The sequence below is a fragment of the Manihot esculenta genome, chromosome 17, assembly GCF_001659605.2.
Source record: "Manihot esculenta cultivar AM560-2 chromosome 17, M.esculenta_v8, whole genome shotgun sequence".
Taxonomy (NCBI): Eukaryota; Viridiplantae; Streptophyta; class Magnoliopsida; order Malpighiales; family Euphorbiaceae; genus Manihot; species Manihot esculenta.
Genome location: NC_035177.2, coordinates 6,554,110 through 6,576,061, shown reverse-complemented (window position 1 = coordinate 6,576,061; position 21,952 = coordinate 6,554,110). Strand labels below are relative to the sequence as shown.

Here is a 21,952-nt window from a genome sequence, read left to right as displayed (position 1 = left end):
CCGAACGCCATGTTCGGCCGCCGAACATGGCATGCATGCGAAGGCACGTTAGGCCCCCGAAAGTGGCCTGGCCAGCCACCTATAAAGGGGTCCCCATGTCCGAACGGGCGAGCTTTTCTCCCCATTTTCGGCCAAGGTGAGTCTCCACCGCTCTCATGCCGATCTTGAGTTATTCCTTCAAATCTTCCATGATTTTTATGAGTTTTCACCTTTGCTTTGAAGATTTTTAAGCAAATAGCAAGTTTTGGAGCTTGGAGGTTCAAGGAACTCGATCTCTCCCATCTCCAAGCTAGGATCATTTTTCCTCTCGATCTTCAAGAGGTAAGAACCGATCTTGAGCTCATTATATGTTTTAAATAAGTTTCAAGTTGATTCTTGGGGTATAAATGCATGCTTAGGTTAGTTGAGCTTTGTTAGGTTTTTGTGTTGTGTTTATGGATAATGTAGGTTGCTGAGTTGCTTTTGATGTGTTGTAGTTGGGGTTTAGGATAGTTTGAAGCCCCTAGGAGCTTATGTATGTATTTATGCATGTTTTGGGTTGAGTTGTATGCATGATTGAAGGTTTTGGGAGGCAAATGTGCATAAGAGCCGAGTTTCTGCCATTTTGGGAGAAACTCAGGTTCGGCAGCCGAAGGGACTTTCGGCCGCCGAACCTGCCTGTGGAGGCAAGCTTTCGGCTGCCGAAGCCTGCCCTCGAAAGTGGACTTTCGTCTCTGGAGGGGACTTTCGGCCGCCGAAGGTGCCGCCGAACATGCATGAGTTTCGCCTCTAGAGAGAACCTTCGGCCGCCGAAAGTGCCGCCGAAGGTGCATGACTTTCGGCTCTGGAGGGACTTTTGGCCGCCGAAAGTGCCCTGTTCAGCCCTCCTTTGCATGAATTCTTTGATTGTTTTAAGGTGTTTTAGGGGGATCTTTGGGGGATATTTTTAGAGTCATGTTCTAGTATGTTTGGTCCCTTATTTGAGTCCACCTGTGTAGGTTCGGACAAAAGGAACCGAGGACCCCAGCAGTGAGTCAGCTGCTTCAGTTCATTATTAGAGTTAGCCTGAGGTGAGTGGAATAAACCTTATGTTTTAAATTAATGCAAGTTTTAGCATGAATCATGCATCACGAATGCCATGTGATATAATAGATTGTTGCATTAGAATCCACGAATATGTTGCATTGCATTCTTTGTTGTGGATGTGGGTGAATGCTGTATGATCCAATTAGTCCCTGAGGAAAGACTAGGACCCCATTCTACGGCCTGGCACGGTATGGAACGCGAAGACCAGGTGCCCAGATGAAGCCCTGGGGCAATGGTAAGTAATGTTATGATATGATAGAAAGACCAGGACCCCATTCTACGGCCTGGCACGGATATGATGCTGGGACTATTTGGTGACAGGTTCACCCTTGATGTGATTTGTCTGTGATATGATGCATTACATGATGGCATATGTTTTAAGTGTTTTATTATTCTGCTCACTGGGCTCTAGTAGCTCACCCCTTTCCCTATATCCCTCAGGTTTGCAGGTACGGGCTAGATCAAGGAATCTAGAAGAGTAAAGTCTTGTGATTTGTAATAGTTAGATGTGGACATGATGATTTGTAAAATGATGTAAGGTTATGATCAATCATGTTATGTAATATTGATATTAAGGATTAGAATTGTGCTTGACCATAGTATGTTTGGATAATCCCATGTATATACATGATCTATGTTTTATGATGTTTATGTTCAACCAAGCTTGATGTTTGATGAGATACCCCATAGGAGCATGTGATGAGGCTCCAGTGTGTGGTTTATGTGCATGCACAGGTTGAGCTTGGTAAAAGAAAAGAAAAATTTCTCATGTTTATGTATATGTATGATCATTTATGGGATTTGACAGGTATTCAGGATGTATGTTAGGCTTGCTACGGGTCCCGACGACCTTATGTCGATCTGGATCATAGCGCCGGTAGCGGTCCGGTTTCTGGGTCGTTACAGCTGCCGAAGGTGGTGAAGTTGTGGAAGCATCTTAGGCCGTCGAAGGTGGTTGACCGGCCACCTATAAAAGGCCCCTCAGGCCGAAAATGGGCGAGTTTTCTCCCCATTCTCGAGCTAAGGTGAGTTCATGTCCTCCTTTGGTCGATTTCATATTCTTTCTTCAGATCTTTCAAGTTTTAACTAGTTTAGCTTGGGTTTTGAAGTATCAAAGCTTAAGACTAAGTTTTGGGAGCTTGGGGACCCAAGGGGTTGTTTCCTCCTATCTCCGAGTTAGGGACTACAGCAACCCTCGATCTTCAAGAGGTAAGTGTGGATCTTTGCTTTCCTTTATGTTTAAAGAAGTTTTAAGAAGTTTTGATGCATGGGTAGAATAGATGTGCATGTTTAGGTTTATGTGGGTTTTATGCTTAATGTATGTTTATGTGATGTTATGTTGGAAAGTTTAAGTTAGTTTATGCTCTATATACTGGAGGGAGTGTGTATGCATGCTTGGGGGAGAGCATGTGAGGTTTAGGGTTATTTTGGAAGGTTTGGAGGTTGTTTGTGCATGAGGAGGCTGAGTTTTGCCCTTCAGGAAGAACTCAAGTTCGGCCGCCGAACCTGCCTGTGGTGGCTTGTTGTAGCTGCCGAACCCTGCCTCCGAAAGTTGGACTTTCGGCTTTGGAAGGGAGTTTCGGTCGCCGAAGGTGCCGCCGAACATGCATGAGTTTCGAATCTGAAAGGAACCTTCGGCCGCCGAAGGTGCCGCCGAAGGTGTATGGCTTTTGGATCTGGAGGGACTTTTGGCCGCCGAACCTGCCGCCGAAAGTGCCCTGTCCAGCCTTTTCATGGTTGTTTTCTATGCATGTTTTGAGGTTATTTTAGGGGGGTTTTGGGGAGTTGTTTATGAGTTGTTTAGAGTGTGTTTGGCACCTCATTCGAGTCCAACTATGTAGGATCAGACCCGAAGGACTGAGGAGGCCAGCAGTGTTAGCTGTTGCAGAGTCAGTCCAGCGTCTGCCAGAGGTGAGTAGAATGACTCTTTATGTTTCAAAGCAATTAATGAAAGTTTTAGCATGATTCACGCATCATGAATGCCATGAGATATATTAGGGTGTTTGCATTAGAATTCACGAATATGTTGCATTGCATAATTTAATGTTGATGTGGATGGGTGTTGAATGATCCATTAGCCCTCGTATGATGATAGGATATGATATGATATGGTAGGGTATGTATGACTAGTGAGGCCCATTCTACGCCCCTGGTACTATGTAAGAGAAAGACTAGTGAGGCCCATGCTACGCCCCTAGCATATTGGAATGTTATGTTATGTTACGTAAGAGAAAGACCAGTGAGGCCCATGCTACGCCCCTGGCACTATTGGAATGTGTAGAGGGCTATTGGTGACAAGTCCATCCTTGATGTGATTTGTTTGTGATGTGATTCATTCCATAAAAGCATGAATTTTAATATAATATTTTTACTATTCTGCTCACTGGACTCTAGTAGCTCACCCCATTCCCTTAATCCCCCAGGTCTGCAGGTACGGGATAAATCAGGAAGTCAACAAGAGTAAAGTCATGTTTTATGTAATAGCTAGTTGTGGACATGAAAAGACATTGTAATGTAAAGTATAGTAATGTGATGTAATGTAAAGAATTGTATTGAGGATAGAATTGTGTTTGGCCCTAGTGTATGTTAATCCCTTTTAGATACATGATCTTTTAATGAAAGGTTTTAATGATGTTTATGTAAACCAAGCTTAATGTATGATATGTTACCCCATTAGAGCATTTGATGAGAGCTCCAGTGTGGGGTTTTATGGTTATGAGTTATGCATGCACAGGTTGAGCTTGGTAAATGAAAGAAAAAGTTTGAATTTTATGTATATGTTTGATCATGTATGGGATTTAACAGGTATACAGGATGTATGTTAGGCTTGCTACGGGTCCCGGCGGCCTTATGCCGATCTGGATCCTAGTGCCGGTAGCGGTCCGATTTCTGGGTCGTTACAAAGTGATCCTTTAAACTTTGAAATCAATAAATAATCTTATATAGAAACTTTTATATTTTGATTTATCTTACACGTTGCTTGATTTATGAGTAATAAATGGGGATGAATTGTATATATTAGGAACTATATAAAGGTATTTATGTGATTAAGATAGAATTCATCATCCTAGGTTAAATTAGGGAATGTCCCATTTATTCTCTTTTAGCATTGACCATGAAATCCTTGCGGAAGGTGGAATGAAATTAGCAAATGAGACTTGAAATTTCATTCAATAGGTCAATAACTAATAAATGAGAACTAATATTGATTTAACATTACAGGCACATTCCATGCATCAAATTTTAAATCGGGACATTTGTGATGAAGGGATATTAATTACACTGATAAACCATGTACTAAAAGGTTAAATCAAACTATTTATGACATTCTGAATATTTGGATAGTCTTGACATGTTACTAGAGAATGTTCTTGACCTTCAAAGTAATTAATTAGTTAATTATATTTGTTGCCCATATATTTGAAACCTAATGGGTCACACACATAAAGAATTGCATGAGAAAATAAAATGAGAAGTTAAATCAAATAAGAATTGATTGCATATAAATTGACATTGGGGTAAAATTATAATTTGAAAGAATTACGATTTTGATCTAATTAATTAAGTAGGGACTTAATTAAAATTATCTAAAATTTATATGGCTTACTTATTAAAGTTCTGGACCATAGTTGTAATTTATTTATTTAATTAGTTAAATAAATAAATAAATAAATACTATTATACTAAAACCCTAGTGTTTTAGTATAAAAAGATATCTTATGAAAGCTTAAAAAAAACTCTTACAAGAAACCCTTATGTGAGCCTTCATAATTCATAGGAAAGGTAGATAGCTAGCACTCAAAACCTCACCCCTTCTCAATTTCTTAGAACGGTTCTAAGACTTTTCGATTGCTATTCTGTGTGGATATCATAACAGACTGGATACTTGGATGATTTGTGGTTTGCAACAACCCAACCAAAGCGATCTCGTCTTTTGCCGTAAGAAAATAAAAGGTATTTATTTTCTCTTTAATAATTATTATTTTCCTCATTTAAACGTGATCCATGTTGGAGAAAAATTTTATTTTTCTATTTCTTGCTGCGTTCAATTCGATTGAAACCCAACACTTTTTTTCATTATTTGAAGGAGATTGTGATCAAACAAGTGAATAGTTCATAGTTTGCAACATCCAAGAAATAAATTTATTGTCAAAAAAATCTTAGGAGCAATAGGAGATGAGCCTCAAGATTATGTTACCTATAAAAGAGGTATAACTCTAAAGTGATAGTACGCTCTATTGAAAGTTTTGCCCACTCAAGCGATATTTTGCCCACTTCAACCGCCTTAACACCCACTCAGGTGGCTTTTTGCCAACCTCATGTGCCTTAATGCTCACTCAGGTGGCTTTTTGCCATCTCAGGCACCTTAGTGCCCACTCAAGCAGCTTTCCGCCCACCTGAGGCACCTTAGTACCCATTCAGGCGCTAATGTCCACTCATACGACATTTCGTTCATCTTAGGCGCCTTAACACTCATTCAAGTGATTTTCCATGCACCTCAATTGCCTTAGCGCCCACATAGGTGAATTTATGCTTATCTCAAGTGGTTTTCTGCCATTTAGGTGCCTTAGTGCCCACTCGAGCAATATTTTGCTCGCCTCAAGTGCCTTAATGCCCACTTTGATGGAAATTTTTCCACTTCAAATGCCTTAGCGCCCACGCAAGTAACATTAATTTTACCAGCCTTAAGTATCTTAGTGCCTAATTAGATGACATTTCACCCACATCATGTACTTTAGCTCTCCACTTTATATGATTTTTTGCCACTAGGACGATTAGTCGTTAAAGTTTTGACAATTTTCTACCCATATAAAATATTTTTTGATCGCTTTAAAGTGAACCTTCACCATTTTAAAGCAAGTCCTTATTATTCTAAGGCGAGTCTTCATCGTTATGAGGTGTTTTCTTTAGCTCAAATAGTTTATCACTTAAAGATTATTATAGCGATAAATTACCACTTGCGTTTTGCGGGAGTAAATATAGGCAATGTCTGACTTCAATTTTCAAAAAAATAATTTACTTAAAACCTTTAAAGCAATGTCTCGTCCAAAGTACGTATAATTCTCCTAAAATTTTCTATTTGCAAAAATTCTTTTAAAATTCAACCTTTGAATAACTAGGGTGTCAAAATCTAAAATGCATGTCTTTGACAATAAAACTAAAAATTCTACAAAAAAAAATCCCTCGCTTAATAAAGGAATAGAATCATATCTTTGTTAAATATCATCCGAATTAGAAATTTATTCTTATTTATATATGATTTTTTATTGGAAAAATTACTTCTTAGTCCCTGAAGTTTAACGTAATTAACACTTCTGTCCCTCTATTTTGGCGACCCAACACTTAAGTCCCTCACTTTCTCTTCCGTCCAAATTCGTAGTCCTTCCGTCCATTTAAACCGTTTGGTCAAAGAGTCAAAAGTGAGAGGTAATAATTTTTTTCAAAAATACCCTTCTCTCAATGTGAAATTCCTATTTTTTTTCTCTTTCATGTTTTCTCCAGTTGCAGAAGAAGAAGAAGAAGAAGAAGAAGAAGAAGAAGAAGTTGCAGAAAGGGTAGGAAGAAGAAGAAGAAAGAAGAAGAAGAAAAAGAAAAAGTTGCAAAAAGGGTAGGAAGAAGAAGAAGAAAAAGAAGAAGAAGAAGTTGCAGAAAGGGTAGGAAGAAGAAGAAGAAGAAGAGGTATTTGGATTTGGGTTTAGTGAGGGTTAATTATGTCAATTCACGTGTCCCAAACGACTATTTTGGACGGAAGGACTATGAATTTGGACAGAAAATAAAGTGAGAGACTTAAGTGTTGGGTCGCCAAAATAGAGGGACAGAAGTGTTAATTACGTTAAACCTCAGGGATTAAAAAGTAATTTTTCCTTTTTTATTTTATGAATTTCATATCTTATTCTAAATATAATTATATCATTTTATATATCATTCTATCTCATGTATTATAATCTGGACAATATAAATAATTAAAAGAAAATTTTATTATATAAAAATGTAAATTATCAAAATTATTAATTTTTTTATATTATCCTTAATATTATATATATATATATATATATATACTAAAATTGCTAATATTTAAAATTAAGACGATTATTAAAATTATGATGATTTTATTATTTTATAATTTTAATATTATAAATTTAAACTTCTTCTTAGCCAGTAATTTAATATTATGATAATTGTATTCTTTTTTAACTAAAAAATAAATTATCATTATATTATCACTTTATCATCTAATTCTAATAATTTAATATTTTCAAGATTAAAATTTATTTTAATAATTTATATCAAAATTTTAACTTTTTTACTATTGATATATATCTTAAAAATTTAAATATACATTTACTAATTTTAATTAATTTAAATAATAAAAATTATTTATTATTTAAAATTTAAATATAATTATTAATTAAAAGTAATAAATAATACATATAATTAGAATTAAAAAAATTAAATAATATAAATATTTAAGGTGAATAATAAATTTTTTAGATAAAAGAATTAAATAATTTAATTTTAAAAAAATAAAAAGACATCTTAATTGAATATTTTAAATAGAATAAACTAATAAAATTTAGTGACGCGGTAATTCACCCGAAGCTAATGAATAATAAAACACAAGACGGAAATCAAATCAGAAACATAGAGAGAGATGGCAGAGGCGGTAGAGGAAGAAAGAAATCAGAGCAGCTGCAAAATCGATAATTCAAGAGCAGGAGAGAATGGTGATGAGAAGAAGAATTTGGTAGAGATCACCCTCAAAACCATTGGCCCTTCTCCTCCATCTGCGCTTTTTGTTCCTTCTCCCATCAAAGTACGCCTCCCTCTCTCTCCCTCTCTCTCCCTCTCTCTCCCTCTCTCCCTCTCCCTCTCTATATGTATGTATGTATGTATATTCGTGGGTTGCCTTCGTATTTTTGTAGTACTTCTAATTCAAAAATCAAATCTGTTTAGCAAGGTTGCCCATGTTCCTTGGTTGACTTCAATTATACCCTTTAGGTTTTCAGGGTAATTTTTTTCTTCTGAAGTTTAATTTTGGTTTGAGCACAGCTTTTTCCCTCTTGGAAGATCTATTCACATGCTATTAACAATGTGGGAGCTAAACATTTGTAGTTTTTAATCTGTGTTGTCCCAAATGGTGTTCTTTTTGGAATCTCCAGCTCAAGTACTTTGATGGAAATTAAGCAGTTGGGCCAGTTTGAATATGTTTCGTGCTAACTCTCCAATTTATGATCTCATACACTATGATGCAGGACATTCTTAGGCTTGTTTACTTGCACAACAGTTAGAACACTGCTTATCAAATAATAATTCATTAAATTGAAGTGAAAATGTTAGATTTATGCAAGATGGAGTTTTTTTAGTATAATTACAGTGTAGGCTCGATTGCGTTGGTTCCTCCAACAAATTTTTGTTTTACATTTATGAACCATCCAGCTGCTATATAGCTCGTAGTTGAGCTTATTTTTCTTAGGTCATATACTGTTGCAATGCCAATGACATTAGAATATAGAAGGAAGAAAGTTTAATTTTAATAAAAAATATCTTATTATTTCAGCTATGTATTTTTTATGGTAAGTTCACAAATATATTAAAAATGCTTTTTTTTCTCTTTTTTTAATTTTTGAATTGTTATTGCTTTTTTTCTTTTTTGCTAATTGAAAATAGGTGTGTGACTTGAGAAAATTGATTGCTGAAAATAAGCATCTGCCAATTGAGAATTTGAGGCTTATCTTCTGTGGGAATGTATTGCATGATAAAAGACATGAGGATGATGCACACCTCCAACTCAATAATGGTGGTATGAATCCTGCCTTTCATATTAATTGCTTTGCTGAATTTTAACATGTTCCTATATAAATTGTTTGCAGTAAATAAAATTCTAATATCCTAGAATTTGTGCTTCCTAGTAGAATTTACTTTTAAATGTTGGACATTTTGTAAACTTTTCTTAATATTTGTGGAAACCAGAGAAAATTATGGAAATTATTTTAAAATTTTTGCAGAAATATTAAGTTCACTATTATGTGATGCTATATATTTTTCTTGGATTTAATACGACCTTATAAAAGAAATGACTCCCAAGAATAACCAAATTGTAGATAAATAAATTATGAGAAAGTGTCTATTTTTAATCTTAGGCTGCTTTCTAATTCTAGATTCTAAGCATTGAAGATTTGGACAAACAGGGACCTGGAGTATTGAAGTGTCTTATGTGCTTGTAGAAATCGAAGTAATTGAAAAATTATTGTTACCATATTTAGGGTTTTGTTTTGTTTGTTCTACAGGCATGGTTTGGTGCTAAATTGCAAAGAATAAATAGTATACTGGCACAACATTTTAGTCATTCTGATAAATATTCAGTTAAAGAATATCTAGTTTAGCTTCTACAAAGTTTAATTTGCCTGGTGTTTATCTTTTGAAATCTATTTATTCTCTGTTACTCTCTAGATTCACTGATTGTTGCTGTCAAGCCAAAGCCACCAGCTAAACATCTTCGGGATGGTTTTGACTTTGATGATGATGACCTGGTACAACTGAAATTTAGTAATGCTTTTGAACTTATTTTAGATGCTTTTTAGAAAATAAAAATTGTTTCTGAAGAAGATTGTTGTTCTCAATTTTTGAGTCTCTAGAAGTTTCAGTTGCCTCAGTCGACAAGTCGGTGGAAAAGGAGGCTTTACTTTTTTCTGCATGATAAATTGAAGCTTCCAGGTAAATCTAGTGGAGATACTGTTACATTTGAATACAACAATCTGATGATCAATTATTCTTTTCTATTCCAATGATAGATATCCTTTTGTTGGCGCTTTTCTCTCTAAGTCTAAAGATGTGGGCTGTGATTATTTTATGGTTCATTTTGGCACCTGTTGCACACAGATGGGATCTGGGACCACTATATGTAAGTTGCTCTTTTGTCCTATCCACTTTACATAGGTTTTATTTTTTCAGCTATGACTTTGTATTTTCTGTCAAGACATAACAAAGTAAGTGGATTTTGCTTAAAAATTTGAGATGGAAAGGGGAAAGATGGAAGAAGAAGAAGAAGAAGAAGAAGAAGAAGAGAGGTTTTGACTTGGATAATCTTCCTCTAGGAGTAAAAAACAGGGAGTGTGGGATCCAGTTATCAAGCAATTTGAATGGAGGAGTGCTGGGTTGAAATGGCAGTACTTATTGAAAATTAGGAAGTCAGAGGGTATTCTCTGGTCAAAGCTCTTGCAAATTTATTAAGCAATCTCACCTGCTACCCCTATTGATCGAGATGCACATCCACCTCCCAACAATCATTAACAACCCACCTCCCATCAATGATCAATAAATTCAATAACTGGAAGCCCTTCCAGATGCAATTGGTGCACCCAATCCACCAAAAAGTGGAAGCCAGCGACCTTTGTCCAAGGTTGCTGCCCATGCCCCACCTCAAGAAACATCGCATCAAAGCCATAGATGTCGGACTAACGAGTTAGTCCACCACCCCAAGAACCCCTGTACTGAAGTAACCACACAGAACACCACCTCAAAAAAGTGAATCTCAAACTGAAACAAGACAGCAAATTAATTGATAAATTCTTATTTCAGATAAACTTCTCCTCAAATGAAATGGATTGTACACTGTCAACAAGAACTGAATGGCCCAAACTTTTGAAGGAGCCCTTCAGTTTTTAAACAGAACCAAATAACTCCAATTGTTTCTTTTTTCTTTTTTTGAGAAGTAAAAAATTTTTAAATAAGCCCTTCAAATTTTTAAAAAAATCAAGAAACTCCCTTTTTTTTTTTGAAAATTAAAATAAGATTTTGAAATTTTAATAATATATAAAATAATTTTCTCCTGCACAGGTTCATATTTTGATTCACATTCTATCTCATCTTTGACCGACTTTCTTTCTTCATATTCCATCTCATCTCTAACTTACGCAATATCTATGAGCTTATATCACCTAGATGCCTACTCACCTCCAGTCAAAAGCCAAAACTCCTTGTTTCTACATTTCACTTCTCTCTTTGTTAAGTGCCCGGGAATAGGATCACATCACGGGTCTATGAACTGAAAAATCCTCCTCTCGCCCAACTAATTTTCCTTTATTGACGTTCCTGTTCTTTCTTGAGGAACCTATTGTGAAAATAAATGAGAACTTGTTAGAGAGAGTTCTCGAATCTCTAAGTTACTGGTAATATTTTTCTCAATACTTTATTCCATGAATCAATGCCTTATATAGTGAAGGCTACATTCAGATTTACATGAAGAATTTGAATTTCAAGCACTTATCTAGAAATTTAAAAACTGAAAAATAACAACCAATCTCAACAGATTCAGTAACAAACTAAATCTTGCTTATAATAACAAATAAATTTAAACAAACTAAGTCTTGCCGATAAGATGCCAATTGCTTGAAATTTGAAATTTGAAATTTGAATTCATCAATCATACTCTCTTTCCTCAGCAGCCTGTCCAGTTTCAACACCTGCAGCCTGCTTAGTACGACGTCTATATGCTCTACCCACAAAAGCATCCATAACACTACCCTCACCGACAAAAAGCTTGTCTTCAACCTGATAATCTGGATAAGCATCCTGAAAAAGGGGACTGGTTCCCAAGTGGCATCACTAAGAGGTAAACCTTGCCATTGGACGAGAATTTCCCAAGTGCCACGATTTAATCTAGAGCGAAGGACTGAGTGAGGAGTCGGAAGAACCTGACCATCCAAGATAGGAGGCATCAAGGGCGTTTCAGAAGGGAGAGCACCATTAAATTTACGAAGCAAGGAGACATGAAACACATTATGGATTTTGCTATCCAATGGTAGCTCTAATTCATAAGCAACATTCTCAACTGGCTTTATAATCTTAAAAGGACCATAAAAACGAGACCCCAATTTGTTGGAACGCTTGCCTGAAATAGAAAGCTGCCAATGAGGATGCAATTGAAGCCATACAAAGTCTCCCAGGACAAAGGACACATTGCGATGACCCTGATCATAAAATTGTTTCATACGATGCTGAGCTTATGCTGAGCTTGTTGGAGCCGAAGACGAATCACATAAGACCTCATCCCTATCTATCAAAGCTTTATCCACAACATCCACTCGAGAAGAGCCTGGCACATAAGATAATAGCCGGGGAGGTTTTCGCCCATATACCACTTGAAATGGGGTGGTACGTAGAGAAGAATGAAAAGAAGTATTGTAACAATATTCTGCCCACCCAATCCACCCATTTCCTTGGGCGATCTCCAACAAAACATCTGAGATACATTTCAATGGTGCGATTTACGACCTCAGTTTGCTCATCCATTTGTGGATGATAAGCAGAAGAAAAAGCAAGCCGAGCATCACATAAAAGGAATAGCTTTTTCCAAAAATGACTAGTAATTACAAGATTATGATCACAAACAATAGATGCAGGCAGGCCATGTAAACGAAATATTCTATCAAAAAACACGTGCCACAGTTGTAGCTGTATAAGGATGTGCCATAGGTGTAAAGTGAGCCATTTTGGAGAAACCAGAACAAATAAAACTGATTTACCCAATGATTTAGGCAGGCCATCAATGAAGTTGGTCCATGGAGATGTCTGTCCATATATGGTGGGGAATGTCTAAAGGCTGCAGGAGGCCAGCTGGATGCAAGTGATCAGCTTTATTGCGTTGACAAATTGGGCAAGAGGCAATAAATTCTTGAATAGAAGATTTCATTCCCTACCAGAAAAAAATCTGCTCGAAGACGATGCAATGTTTTGTGAATACCTTCATGTGTACTGTTATGGAAGCCTGAAAGAATGGAAAAAATTAAAGGAGAAGTTGGTAATAGATAAATACGTCCCTTATAAAAAATAATATCCTCACACAGTCCAACTTGCTCCAAGAGAACCAGATTCTGCTTGACTGCGTAATTGTAGTAAATAGTCAGAACTAGTGATTTCATTGCAAATATCATCTAGGACTTGGGGCTGTGAAATAGCACAAATAGAATCATTTATCTCATGTATTCCACCCGGAATAGAATCATTTATCTCTGTTAGAATGTCCAGACCTGTATTCCACCCGGAAGTTAAAGCCCATTAATTTGCTAAGCCATCGTTGCTGCAGGAAAGTGATGAGTCTTTGTTCCAGAAGATGCCTTGGCTAGACCAATCAACTCTTGCTCATATGCCGGCAGCTTAGAGTGCCTATCCGCTGGTTTAGGGCTAAAGAATGCAATTGGATGGTCTTGTTGCTGAAGCATTGCCCCAATTCCTACACCTGAAGCATCGCATTCAACTATGAATTCCTCATCAAAATTGGGTAACTGTAAGACTGGAGTAGCAGACAAGGCTTTCTTCAATTTAGCAAATGCATGGCTCGCAGCTTCATTCCAGGTGAAAGAATGTTTTTTTAATAAGCTGGTTAAAGGCGCCGCAATTTGACCATAATTCCGTATAAATTTGCGATAGTACCCGACTAATCCCAGGAAGCCACGTAGAGCCTTTACTGTGACAGGTTCAGGCCACTCGAGTACTACCTTGATTTTATTTGCATTTATGGAAACACCTGCACCATTAATAATATGACCCAAGTATGCTACTTGGTTTTCTCCAAAAGAGCACTTAGTTCTCTCGAGAAACAAATGGTGAGACCTCAATAATTCAAAAACAATTCGCAAATGCTGCAAATGCTCTACCCATGTCTTACTGTAAATGAGGATATCATAAAACCAATACAAACTCACATAAATATGGCCGAAATACTTCATTCATCAAGGCTTGAAAAGTTGATGGAGCATTAGTAAGGCCGGAATCTGATGATAACCAGACCGAAGATCCAATTTCGTGAAATATTGGGCACCATTTAACTCATCTAACAACTCATCGATCATCGGATTGGGAATTTATCCCTTACTGTCTTGGCATTCAACTCACGATAGTCCACACAAAACCTCCATGTATTATCATGTTTTTGGACTAACAAAACAGGTGAACGACTAGGTCGAATTATACCTTGATGCAGCATAGCCTCACATTGCTTCTCAATCTCATCTTTTTGTAGATGAGGACAACGATAGGGACGAACTACCACTGGACCTGAACCAAGTAAGAGGCAAATACGATGGTCACACGAACGTATGGGAGGAAGGCTTATGGGCTCTTGAAATAATTTTGAAAATTCTGCTATCAATTTCTCCTTGAGAACTGATGGCACTTCTTTGATTAAATGAAGAGCAAAATCACCTGTCTTCCATTTATCTCAAATCTACACTTAAAGGAATGACATAAAAGTCTGCAATAAATAGTAGTACACATATCCAAACTGGAGACCCGTTCCCCATTTTTCACTCTTGCTGCAGATTTCACTAATGAAATTGTGAGTGCTTCCTAAATCAACCAACATTAACAAGGGCACTTCTTCTGCAATTGCTTTGGTCTGGGAGCTTTGCACCCTAGAAATCGCATGCAAAGAGATTTCAGGTTAGTCGTCTCCTGGGTCATCTATCGGCTCCGACTCCTCCATCTCCAGCCAAAATAATTTTTTACATCTGTGATTAAATGAATATGGCTCGTCACAATTGTAACATAGCCCGTTAGCATGCTGCTCTGCAATCTCCGACCTACTGAGTCTTTTAATGAATGGAGTAGGGGCACTTCTCACATTGGATGTTGTTTTTAATCCTGCAATTGTCAACCCCTTGGAAGCCATGCCTACCCCTTCTACCCCTGTTTGTTGAAAACTGTTTCTCAAGGCCAACTAGCTGCTGTTTCTTCTCAAAGATGCGGGCTAAATTCATTGTAGTGGCCAAATTTTGGGGATTATGTAATTCTACCTCCAAGTGTACTGACTCAGTCAACCCAGCAGTGAAGAAATCAACCTGCTGGTCATTTCGTACCGATGAAGCCCTTGCTAACAAGGCTTGAAACTTTTTTCTGGTACTCTTCTATTGTTGTCGTTTGTTTGAGGTTGATCAACTCACCCAAAGAATTGTTGCATAAAGGGGCCCAAAACACAAATTGCAAAATTCTTTGAACTGCGCCCATGTCTTTCAGGGCTCCTCTTTCTCCAGCCGATAGAACCAAAATTGGGCCTCTCCTGTCATGTGAAAGGATGCTAGACTAACCTTGTCTTCCTCTGCAGTTTGCTGGTTGAGAAAGAATTGCTCACAACGATTAATCCAGCCCAATGGATCTTCAAACCCATTGAAAGAAGGGAAATCCAGCTTCACATATCTGGGCACTATCCGCCCTTCATTTCGTTCATTAGGTTGGAAAACGAAATTTTGTTGACTGCTACTTGTGCCATCCTGGATTGTTCCTCTATTGACAATTCGAATAAGCTCAGATATTTGCCGGGCCAATTCACAGAATCGAGCTTTAGTGTTTTGTACGTAAGTGTTCAACCTTCTAAATTGGCTGGTTCTCCCATGACGTCAAGCTTTGATACCAAATTATTAAGTGCCCGGGAATATGAACTGGAAAATCCTCCTCTCGCCAAACTGATTTTCCTTTGTTGACGTTCCTGCTTGAGGAACTTATTGTGAAAATAAATGAGAACTCGTTAGAGAGAGTTCTCGAATCTCATAAGTTACTGGTAATATTTTTCTCAATGCTTCATTCCATGAATCAATGCCCTATATAGTGAAGGCTACATTTAGATTTACATGAAGAATTTGAATTTCAAGCACTTATCTAGAAATTTAAAAACTGAAAAATAACAACCAATCTCAATAGATTAAGTAACAAACTAAATCTTGCAGATAATAACAAATAAATTTAAACAGAGTCTTGCCAATCAGATGCAAATTGCTTGAAATTTGAAATTTGAATCATCAATCATACTCTGTTTCAGCAGCAACCTGTCCAGTTTCAACACTTGCAGCCTGCTTAGTACGACGTCTATACGCTCTATCCACGAAAGCATCCATAACACTCTTCTTCTCAAATCACTAATTGAAAACTAAATCTCTGATCCTTATTGATTTTTCTCACATTCTGTAATTTGTGCTACTCTTTTAACAATAATGCGATGTAGAGGTAGATGATTGCGGCAACAATAATGAAAAATAAGATTGTTTTCAATAGAACAATAATAAATAAGATCTCATCTGAGCAAATCATAATCAAAAAGATTATTTTCAATAGAAGAATCAGTTAGGCATTATTATCATAATGAGAACAATCAGAAATCCTTATTGATTTTTTTTTTTTAAGCGTCGGATTATATATATATGTTATCTTAATTTTTTGATCATGTAATTTTTCAGATACTCGGCACAGGATTTTCCGTAATTTTCTTTAATCTTGGACGACGGCAAGCTGGTGATCTCAGGTGTGTACTAATTTTGATAATGTTGCTGATAATTAAATAAATTACAACAAAACAACAGGAAAAATAATTGAAAGAAAAGAAAACTAATTTTGGAGGAATGAACTTGGGAAGTGGCAGAAGTACAGAAGTTGTGAAATGGAGATGCATTTCCTTTTAATTCATTGCTTTTCCTAAGTATTCCTAATATATATATATATATATATACATGTTTATTACGTTTTGAAATTCTGTTACCTGTTTATTTTTCTTCTTATTGTTGTTGAAACTGTAATTGGAAACTTTAAAGGGCTTGTTAGAAATTGGAGAAGTGAATAGAGATTTAAATAGTGAAATTAGATATTTAATATGAAAACTGGATATATAAAACCAATCACAAAACTGAGAAAAACAGAACAATCACAGCAAATTTCTCTAACCTCTTCTCTATGTGGGAGATATGATATCATTCAATATATAGCCAAAATAAGGTGATTACACAGATTATAACAAAGTTTATCATCTCCAACAAGTAAAGTAATAAGACATGGTTGGGTATGGTAGAAATGTACCTAAAACAGCTACCTAAACACTGCAACATTACATCAGCAAAAAAAAAAAAATATAAATATATATATATATATATATATATATATATATATTTTTTTTTTAGGACATAATTTTATCCCTAAATCAAGGAATCAAGTATCTAGAAAAAATCTCATTTCAGCTAACGCTCCTCCTTGAGATTTTTTCTTGATACTCTAAGCTCTTCAAACTTGAATTCAGATAATTTGTTTCTGCAGGAATTAGTATCAAAAAGTAATTCTTCTTAGCTTTTTCAATTGGATGAAACTTTACAATAGTTTGTTTGATTCTCCCATGCTTAACATGACTTTTTGTAATTGAATTAAAAGAAATTTTGCTGTTGAAAGCATGAGGAACTTCAGTTTTCTTGGTTGGACTTTTCTTGGACCAAATAACTTTTGCTTTCTTTGCAGTTGATTTAACAATGTCGAAATCCTCCTTAATTTCATTGCACCGACTATCTACTCTTGAGACTTTAGCATCAAAACAGCAACATTGCATTGCTCTTTTTCAACACCAGTAGAAACAATTTTCTGAGTTGAAATTTTCTTTTTTCCTTTATCAACTTCAACATCAAATATATCTCCTAAATCTAAAACAAAACAATTATTTTCCAATCTTGCTTCAACAACCTTACAATCATGTGAATCATAAATAGAACACAAATCTTTTTTAAATCCCACAAAATACCCCTCCTTTATCATTGGGGCAACACTAAGAAAATTCTGATCACGTTTTGGAATAAACAAAACATCTAAAATGAGCTTCATACCTTTCTTTGTCTAAAGTGAAATTGAGCCTTTTCCTTCAGCTTGAACAATTTCTCCATTTTCCATTCTAATTTTGGACTTAACAGATCTATCAAACGAACTGAAAAAACTTGCATCATTTGCCATGTGATTTGTACAACCACCGTCAGCATTCCAAATGTATTTCTTTGGTGACTCATACACTTGGGATGTAACAAATAAAAACTCTTCAGCTTCCGGTTTTGATTCTTCTTTACTTTGCAAAATCTTTCAATGTGACCTTGCTTCTTGCCAAAACTGCACTGAGCCTTTTTCCAGCATCTATCTTGACTGTGGTTTATCTTCCAACAAGTTCCATAAGGCGGAAATTTTACTCTTGCATAACCATCTCAATTTTCTGCTTCATTTTCCTTTTTGCTTGATGAAGCTTTTTCTTTTGTGCTTGGCTTGGAAAGCTTGGAAGGCTCCTTCAGTAACTTTTTCCCTTCTAATTGAAGTTCTTTGCTCCCAAGCTTGTAGCTTGGAGATCAACTCTGCAACGGTAAATGTTGTTAAGTCACAAGACTCTTCAATAGCTGAAATCTTGGACTCAAATTTATTAGGAACACTTATCATGATTTTCTCGACTACTTCCTGATCTGAAAAATTTTCACCATGAAGTCTAATTTGATTGACTATCTCCATAAGGTTAGAAAAATAGTCTTTCACACTTTCTTCTTCCTTCATTTTCAAAAACGCAAATTCTCTTTTAAGAGTTAGCAGTCTAACAGTTTTAACTGTATGACTTCCTTCAAATTCTTCTTCTTTTAATTTTTCTCAAGCCTCTTTAACCGTCTCACAAGCCATTATCCTTCTAAAAATAATTTCGGGTATTGCTTAATGAAGACAAGTAAGAGCTTTGGGATTTTAGTCACCAGCTCATCATGCTTCGTGATCTCATTCAAGGTAGCCTTTGCTCTCAAAGGTGGAACATGTTCCCTTCCTTGCTCTACTACATCTCAAAAATTAAGAGCTTTTAAATAAGTTATCATTTTGACAGCCCAAACCTCATAATCTTTACCTTCAAAAAGTGGAGGACCATTTGCTGGAAGACATCTTGCTAACAAACTCACAAATTTTTTTGTGAAAGAAAACTCTCAAAATCTCTCTTAAACACAAATATAGGCATAAGCCCATAAGATGAAAGCTCTGATATCACTGTTAGAAATTAGAAAAGAGAATAGATATCTAAATGCTAAAATTAGATATTTAGTATGAAAACTTGATATTTAAAACCAATCACAGAACTGAGGAAAACAGAACAATCACAACAAATTTCTCTAACTCTCTCCTCTACGTTAGAGATATAATTTCATTCCATATATAGCTAAAATAAGGTGATTACACAGATTACAATAAAGTTTACATGGTTGGGTATGGTAGAAATGTATCTAAAACAGCTACCTAAACACTGCAACATTACATCAGCAAAAAAATATATATATACATATTCTATTTTCAATGAAGACTAATGTTTTGGTTGTCTTTAACTAATGTTTTGAATAATGCAGTGCATATTCTATCTTCAATGAAGACTTCAGGGAGCTTCCTGGGACCCTTAACGCAGATCGTATAGATAGAGACATTAGGGCTGGCCAGTTTTGAACTTTTGGCTCACCACTTATCACGATTCAAATGTTTCAGTACGTTTCTGCTGACTCCAAGTGCAAGGGCAAATTATAAAATATACCAGGTGAATATGTACCTTCACTCAAAAATCAATCTCTCTTGAATAATTTCATCACTGCATGAGGTAATCGCAATCATTCACGGTAAGATCACAATGCTTTCGTTCCCAAGTCTGTACAGTATACCAATTTCAATTGTAACAATTCAATTCCCAATTTTTCAAAGCTTATGCAATGTAAACTCGTTTTATCTGATAGTTTGATGATCTTTGGTTGCTTCATGTGAACTCTCAAGTACAGGTTTTTCCTTTCCATCTCTTCTGTGATCAAATTATGTTCACCACAGCTCTCAAATATTTGATTAAAATGAACGTTCATTCTCACAACAATTTTCTTTTTGAAGTGAAACAAAATATAGTGATTTTCCATTCAAAATTTGGAAAAAATGAAAAAGTTTGTGAAGATTTCTTTTCAATTTATTCTCTTGTTCTGAACCTTCCGTCAAGAAGCTGTGGGCAAAGAACGATCCAAGGTGAACTTTCTAACACAAGCATGGTTTTTAGTTCAGTTATGAATCTGGATTTACGAATTAAATCTCTAATTCTTTAGTTTGTGTCAATTTTGATATCAACTTCATTTTGAATCTCGATTTTTCACTTGAACTTTTGAGCTTTAGGAAATCCAGGCTTTAACTCTCACTTCCTACTCTTGTAACTGGGAAAAGGTAATTAGAAGTAAAAAATTGTGAATTCTAACATCAAAAAATTAGATGAAAATAATAATAATAATACTAACATGAGAATAATAATATGAGAATAATAATATGAAAATATCAGGGGTGAATAAAATCGAATCAAATTGAACAAATTGAGAATTGAAATTTTAATATTTATAAAAATTAAATCAAACTGATTTTGATCAGAAATTAAATCGAATTGAATTGGTCTAATTTAGTATGATTTGATCGGTTTGAAATTTTAATAATTTTTTTTTATTTTTTACAGTATTTTAAAATTTAATTAAAATATTTTAACTTTAATATAATCTAATTTCTTTGTATTATATTATTATTATTAATCGGTTTGATTTGATTTTTTTAATTTTTTCTGATAAAAATAGAATCGAATTGAATCGAAATAATTAAAAATTAAAATAATTTAAAATTAAAAATCAAATCGAATTGAAATGAATAAAAAATCGAATTAAAATTTTAAATTAATTTGATTCGATCGATTTTTTCAATTTGAACAGAATAGTGCTCATCTTAGAAATAATAAGTATTTTATTATATTATGTATATTTTTTATCTATTCTTTAATTACATAGTGTTAAACTGAGAATATAAAACAAAAGAAGATACAATTAAGAAATAAAATGTGATTTAATCATATAATTAAGAAATATAAAATGATCACATAATAATTTTAAATTTTTAGTTTAATGGTAAAGTAACTTTTCATATTTTTCTTTTTTGAATTCATTTTTTATTTTTCCCTAAAGAAATATTTTATTTAAACTTATTTTATGACACAACTATAAATTATTATTGATATAAGAATCAATTATTTTGCTTGACATTTAAAATATTTCTGGTATTTTAATATTTATTATTATAATAATATGTGATTAATTAAAATTTGATTGATAAGAATAATATATTAATTAAAATATTTAATAAATATAAATATAACTTCAATTGAAAGAAAATGTAATTTCATTATTTTTATTATATAGAGATTTTGATAAGAGTACACCTTTCTGTAATTTATGAAATTTTTTTTTAAATGAAGAAATATACTATTTTTTAAGTATTTATAACCAAATAAAAAAAATGAATTGATTAATGACAAATTGTATTTAAAAAATTTTAAATTATTAATAAAATAAAGATTTTTATGTATATTAAATTAAAATGAGCAGGTGTTATTTTATTTAATATATTTTTTATTATTATTGATCAATAAAAAATATTTTAAATTTAATTAATAATTAAATTAATCAATAATTAAAAAGGGAGTGTTTATTTTATGATAAAAAAATTTATTTATTTTGATTATTTCAAAAAAAAAAAAAGAAATTTCAACTAGTAAATTTCACTAATAAAATACAAAATTGGAATTGCATTGGAAGAAGCTATACACATGCATGGAATATGTATGCTTTAGATAGAGGGGATTCTGTCCAGCCAAATTTGTGGAGTCTCTAAATTAACAAATCTCATTTCAGCTACTCTCACAATGGAGATGAATAATTCCTTAAATGTTTTTTTTTTTTTTTTTTTTTTGAAATGGGGATGGAGGATTCGAATCTGAAATCTATCAGATTTAACCGGATGCACTTACCATCAGGCTAAGCCTGGGAGTGCAATTCCTTAAATGTTGATGTTGAAAATAAGGAAATTAGAGGACTGTATTTGATGTGGGAGGTGAACAGCCCTAGGACCCAACGGTTTTTCATGAGCCTTTTATAAAAGTTGTTGGGATGTTGGTGGGGCAAGATGAAGAATGGCTCTTCACCTTCTGCTGGGTTCTGGTTGAGATGAGTCACCTGACCCGTCCAAAACATATAGCTAGGGTTTTCTTTTTTTGGGTTTTTTTTCAAAGTTTTTATTCTTA

At 34.6% G+C, this 21,952-nt stretch overlaps 1 protein-coding gene across 2 annotated transcripts; it reads left to right on the top strand.

The window, feature by feature from the left end:
* The first annotated feature begins 7,641 nt into the window (after positions 1–7,641).
* On the top strand, positions 7,642–19,618 carry LOC110604552. Of its 2 annotated transcripts, XM_021742774.2 has the most exons (7): positions 7,642–7,879; positions 8,734–8,866; positions 9,517–9,596; positions 9,702–9,780; positions 9,858–9,967; positions 16,293–16,357; positions 19,221–19,618. In XM_021742774.2, exons 1-7 carry the CDS (start codon positions 7,718–7,720, stop codon positions 19,312–19,314), a joined length of 723 nt encoding a protein of 240 aa, XP_021598466.1. In that variant the 5' UTR covers positions 7,642–7,717; the 3' UTR covers positions 19,315–19,618. The 2 variants fall into 2 exon arrangements, with proteins under 2 accessions (XP_021598466.1, XP_021598467.1); XM_021742775.2 differs by lacking the exon at positions 16,293–16,357 and having other exon boundaries at positions 7,683–7,879.
* The last annotated feature ends 2,334 nt before the right edge of the window (positions 19,619–21,952 follow it).

Coding starts and splice junctions, on each gene's coding strand:
- LOC110604552 (XM_021742774.2), top strand. CDS start 7,718: ATGGCAGAGGCGGTAGAGGAAGAAAGAAATCAGAGCAGCTGCAAAATC. Junction 8,867..9,516: donor CCTCCAACTCAATAATGGTG/GTATGAATCCTG, acceptor GTTACTCTCTAG/ATTCACTGATTGTTGCTGTC. Junction 9,781..9,857: donor TGATAAATTGAAGCTTCCAG/GTAAATCTAGTG, acceptor TTCCAATGATAG/ATATCCTTTTGTTGGCGCTT.